The sequence below is a fragment of the Eretmochelys imbricata genome, chromosome 24, assembly GCF_965152235.1.
Source record: "Eretmochelys imbricata isolate rEreImb1 chromosome 24, rEreImb1.hap1, whole genome shotgun sequence".
NCBI lineage: Eukaryota > Metazoa > Chordata > Testudines > Cheloniidae > Eretmochelys > Eretmochelys imbricata.
This window is the reverse complement of record NC_135595.1, coordinates 16,208,983-16,214,562: the sequence shown is the minus strand read 5'-3', so window position 1 is coordinate 16,214,562 and position 5,580 is coordinate 16,208,983. Positions and strand designations below refer to the sequence as shown.

Sequence of the window (5,580 nt, the reverse complement as noted above, 5' to 3'; positions counted from 1 at the left end):
GAGTGAGTGGGTGGAGGGGAGGGGAGAAACCCACTGGCCCAATGTTGGAGGGTGGCCAGAGAGGAGCCCGCGCAGCAGCCAGCGAGGGTGGTGCCCCAAATTTTGGGGTGCCCTATGCAGCTCATATGCTGTGTGTGCCTAAGGATGGCCCTGCCTCTGAGTATGTCCAGTGATTTGCTGTCATTTTGTGGGGGTGGAGTGGGGTTGTCACAACTGAAATATTTTCAAAGTGGGCCCACCCAAAAAGAGTTGGAGACCCCCCCTGCTCTAGAATGGATTTACTGCCCTTTAGGACCGTAACATTTTCCATCTGGTTCCCTAGGCCGGAGTGTCTCAGCTCACTATGGTCCCGGAATCCCCCCTCCTATCTAGTCTCGGATTCAGAGAAGAATTTAAACACCTGACAGACCCTAGCAAATGTTGGGGAAGTTATTGTACCTTTGAGCTCTGCTCTAGCTCAACTCCCAGATCTGGGCTGGAGCAGAAAACCCTGAGGTAGGTTCTCCAGCCTGGGCTGGGCACAGAGCTAGCCATAAAGCTTTTGATAGAAAAGTTTTCTGTTGGAAAAGGCTGTTTAGTCAAAATCAAAATGTTTGGTGGGGACGTGTTGGTTTTGACAGGGGAAAGTCTAAATGGATTATTTTGATCTTATTCCAGGGGCTATTCCTGGCCTGCTGGCTGAGTCCCTGTCTGTGACTCAGTTTCCCTCATGTACAATTGGGGTATTGATACTGAGGCGCTTGGAGATCTACAGATGAAAAACACCAGCTAGAGGGGAAGGATGGCCCAGTGGTTGTTGGGCACTTCTCTGTGACTTGGGAAACTCAGGCAATTCTCTACTACACTACAGATTTCTTGTATGGGTTGGGGCAAGTCACTTTAGGCACCTAGCTTCCCTTGAAATCAGTGACGTTGCCTGAGTCTGCAGAGAGCCTGAGCCAATTTCTCTGAAATCAATGGAAGTTAAGTGCTTTGAATTTCTGGGCTTCAGTTTCTCCATCTGTAGAATGAGGGTAATAGCCCTGTCCTATGCCCAGACGTGGTGGGAGGATAAAGACATTAATGAAGCCTGACGCGCTTTAAGCTCTACTAATGAAAAGCACTGCGTAAGAGCTAGAATCATTTATTGTTCCTGCTTTAATGGTGCTGGGCTATGTCAAGCTAGATGGGATCTGATCCCTACAGCCTTATTTTTACAAGAAATGGTAACTTGCAGCTTGGTCTGGAGTCATCTGAGCAGCTGATTCTCCTCCGGCTATGACAGCATGCAGATGGTCTTCAGGATGGTTTTGTTATACTCCTTGGAGGCTGGCTTGAACTCGCTCACCAGAGCCTTGAGCTCCTGAATCTTGTCTTCCAGTTGGTCTCTCTCTATGGCACCCAGGATCGCGCTGAGAATCACGTCGACACCCACGCCCAGTAACATGCCAGCCACGGCGCCGATCACGGAGGCACCAACCTTGGCCAAGATCATGGTCGTTTGGCTCAGGACTCTGCTCACCACCTGCGATAACGCCAGCTTGATGAAGATCCCCATGGCCACTGCCCCAGTGAGCCCGCTCACCACCGTGGCCACAGAGCGCAGAATCTGCATCTTCTTGGCATCTGTCTCCTGGAAATCGTGAAGCTTTCGGTAGAGATCTGGCTCCAGGTTGCTCTTCAACCTTGCGTCGATGGCCTGCAGAATGTCTTGGATGGACTTGATGGCTGAGAGGAGCAAGTTGCAGTTGTCCCGGATGGTGCCCTTCATGTTCATCTTAATGGGGTGCAACTTGCAATGACAGTGTTCATTTAAGGCTCCAATTAGCTCGTTGGTGGTATCAAAATTGAGCTCTATGCAGTTGATCAGCTCCTGGTGTAACCGCACCACCGTCTCCCGCCGCTCTGGGTTGCCAGGGTACAGGATATCGCTCCAGGACATTCTTGAGAGAGCTGCCAGGACAGGAAGAAGACGGAGGCGTTAGCCAGCACTCCCCACTGCGCCCCCCGCCCTCCAATCACAGGCTTAATTAGTGCAGAGACTCAGCTGCCATTAAAACAAAAAAGTCTCCAGGGCTCCGATCCCCAAAGGTCTTTAGGTGCCTAATTCCCCGTCAACCCATGGGAGTTCTGCGCCTAAACACCTTGGAGGTTCTAGGGCGGAAGGACTTGGCCAGTGGGCCCCTGCCCCCAAAAGCTCCCCACCTCACCAAACCACGTGGCCTTAGGAGGAAAGTGCAGCGAGGAGCCAGCCAGAGCCTCGGCTGGGACAGGGAGAATCTGCCCAAGTAAGTTCGGGACTCTCAGCCCCACTCCCCAACAGAGCCTAAATTGCCAGAGATCCCCCTCACCCCAGCAGTGTCCCAGCTACTGCCCCAGACACCCTCAATTCTCCTCCCGCACGTTACCTCCCCACATTCCCCAGACCTCTGTCCCAGCCCCCCGCCACCCCCAACACCTTCCAGCACTCCGAGTCCATCCACCCCAGAAGCGCGGCAGCATGCCCCATCTACCCGGCCACCCCCTGCCCCAGCCATGGAGTTGCCCAGTTCTTGGCAGTTGCATGACTTGCTCCCTCCCCTCTGCTGCCCCGGGGTACCCTGCCGTGGGTCAGAAGCTGCAGTTTCTGGCTGTCTGCAAATTAGCCCATGAAGTAATTTGCACAAAATGCCAGGGCTGGAGCTGTGCGCAGCTGGGCAGCTTCAAGGGGCACCTGGGAATAGTTTCATTTTTCACCTCCTCCCCAGAGCTGGGTGCAGTCTCCAGTCAGGGTCTCTCGGCTATCTGGAGGGGATCCCACCTCCCAGCTCCTACTCGCTATTCACCAGTTTCCCCAGCCCAGGGTGGCTCTTGCCTGCCTAGCCACAGCATCCCCTGGGGGGCTCACAGGAGGCTGGAACCACCAGGACACCTGGGTCCTTCCTAGAGTTGCAGCTCACCAGGGTCCCCCCTTGGAAAGCACAACTCCCCGCCCCATCGGTTACAGTCGGGACACCCCCCCCCCCAACAGCCTGTGGGGGACTGATATTCTTTATCCCTAGACGTAGCACCTTGCCAGGGGCTGCATGAAACCCCATTGTTAGAAGGGGCTCAGTTCACCTAGCGATCCGGGGGGCTCTCAGGGCACTACCCCTGCTCCCATGCGTGTCTCCTCTGCCCTGTCCGGTGGGGCGAGTTACCTGCCCGCTGGGCGCCTGGGAAGTTGACGAGCCGTTCGCCTGGGCAGATCAACTCAGCTCCGCGGGCAGCAGCCTGGGCTCTCCAGAGAGGATCCCTTCGCTGTGATGCTGCAGCTCCCCGGCCGCTCTGTGCACAGCGGAGCAGGGACTCTCACCTTTATAGGAGAGCGGATCCTTGCTTTCACTTTCCCAGTCAGCCTCCCCACATTCCCGGAGCCCAGCTATGGTCAGGAGCACGCTGCTAGCAGACGTCACATTGTCCTTAAAGGGGCTGCTACTGGGGCTCAGCTGGTTGCTTAGTGCCTTCTGATTTCCAGTTCCCCATGTGGTTTCCAGGAAGCCGAGTCTGGCTGGTTTCCAAGTCCCGGTTTTCTTCTCAGTCACCAGGGGCGGAAAGATCCAGGATTTAATCAATCCATGAGCCAGCGAGCCCCAGGCAGTCCCTGGCTGCAAGCGCCGGGGGAATTGCTTCCACCAGCGCAACTCGGAGTCCATCCATCCTCCCTGGAGGGAGGCCCCAGGCTTCTCCCATCGCAGAACTGGACAGTGCAGGGGGAGAGGTGAAAGGGGGCAGACTCAGAGTCAGGACTCCTGGGTTCCATCATCCGCTGGGGAAGGGGAGTGGGGTCAAGGGCTTAGAGCAGGGAGTCAGGACTTCCCAGGTCACGGCATGACTGTAGGGAAGTCACCTTCACCTCTCTCTGACTCCCTGCAGCCCTGATTTGGGAGCCGAGCTAGAGCTCCCTTAACTCCACCCCTTTGCAGATTTCAGGCCCGTGACAGGTTCCTGGGGGTGCAAACTGCACTACGGGGCCACTGAGCCCTTCAAAGTCACCAGCCTGGGCTGCCTCTCACCCTGGGATGCTGATGTCAAACTACAACCCCCTGACAGGGGCTGCAGGTGCAGAGCATCCACAGGCCCCGGGGGACACACCCGGCTGGGTTCCATGAATGGTCTCCCAGCCACTGGTGAACCAACAACAGGGAGGCTCCAGCCAATTGCCCCCAGCTCCAGCCCTACACCCCAGAACGGTACCATCTTACACGGCTCAAGGCCCCCTTGGGTAGTGCTGGCTCCTTAAGTGCCCAGTCCACCACTACCTCAGGGTGGACTGGGCACATACCAACCTTTGTAAATTGAGCTGAGATTTCCCAAGCACTTAAATCAAAACGCACTGATTTAGGTAAAATACAAGACGGATTTATTAACGACAGAAAGATCGATTTTAAATGATGATAAGTGGTAGGTAAAAGGTCAGAGGGTGTTACCTTAAGAAAATAAAAGGTAAACACCCATTCGAAATCCTAAACTTTTAATCTAAGTAAGAGTTAAATCAAGGACTGTCTCACCCTGGCAGATGGTCCAAGCAGGTGACAGTTCCTCAGTACACAGACTGGGACTCACTTCCAGCCTGGGACCAATCTCCCTAGTTCCAAGTCTTTGTCTTACCCGGACAATCTTCCCTGTGTTGAGATTGGGGGGTGGGGGGCAAGTGATGATGTCACTCTCCCTCTTTTATACCTTCTCCAAGATGCTAGAAGGAGCCTTGCTGTGATATGGAGGTCAGGGAATCCCCACTGGTCAATCAGTTTCCATTGCCTACGTGCCTCTTTCAAGGAGTCTCTTGGATAGTGGGTTGGGTGTTGATGAGCCCTTAATGACCATCTACCTATTGACGGCTACTCCTTCTCTTGCCACTAAAAGGCTGGTTGTGGGTGTTCCCAACCTCACAATGTATGTCAGTAACACACACATAGCAATACTTCATAGCTCCCCATACAAGGCTAGCACATACAACCCAAAAGGATATTAATGTTCAACAGATCAAGGCTTTTACAATGATACCTCACAAGGCAGACTTTGTACACAACATACCTGGAGTGAGGCAGCGTGGCCTCCCTCCAAATTGGAGCGTGAGGGACAACTACATTCCCCCTGGTGGGTGGAGCTAAATGTGTCCCACCTTCCTCAGTCCTGGGGCCGGTCGGGAAATATTAAAGGAGAGCCCGGGAGCTTGGTGCTGAAGCTATGAGGGTTTTGGGCTGGGACCTGGTAGAGTAGGGTGGGCCTGGGTTCCTCTACCCCTCTGCCACTGACCTCACCCCTGGGGTGATGGCTGAACCCCCACCTTTTGGCCCAAAGGCCCGTGCTGTGTTGTTGGCTTACACCAGCCAGAAGGCTGTGGGCTCAAGACTGTTTGTGGCTGTGTCCTGCCCCGAGTGCCAGAGTTTCCCCATAGACTACTGATTATTGTCTGCCTGTAGTGAGGTGGAGCGGCCTCCCTCCCCACACAAGAGTGAGGAACCACTACAATATCAAAATTATATGACAGTGGTGAATATGGGGGTTCCACGGTGCTACTTTGAGGTACAGAGTGTCATAAAGCCCATATCTGAGGGTTGAAGCTAGAGGAGAGTTTTT

The 5,580-nt window shown here is 54.4% G+C and overlaps 1 protein-coding gene across 1 annotated transcript; it reads right to left on the bottom strand.

Annotated features, from left to right (window-relative positions):
• Positions 1-1,134: 1,134 nt before the first annotated feature.
• On the bottom strand, positions 1,135-3,364 carry LOC144279724 (single-pass membrane and coiled-coil domain-containing protein 3-like). Its single transcript, XM_077841332.1, has 2 exons — positions 3,159-3,364; positions 1,135-1,932 (listed from the first exon to the last, which is right to left on the bottom strand). The coding sequence occupies exon 2, from the start codon at positions 1,919-1,921 to the stop codon at positions 1,256-1,258; it is 666 nt and encodes a 221-aa protein (XP_077697458.1). The 5' UTR covers positions 1,922-1,932; positions 3,159-3,364; the 3' UTR covers positions 1,135-1,255.
• Between the last annotated feature and the right edge of the window lie 2,216 nt (positions 3,365-5,580).

Excerpts from the sequence above, each read along its gene's own strand:
- LOC144279724 (XM_077841332.1), bottom strand. The coding sequence starts at position 1,921 with ATGTCCTGGAGCGATATCCTGTACCCTGGCAACCCAGAGCGGCGGGAG.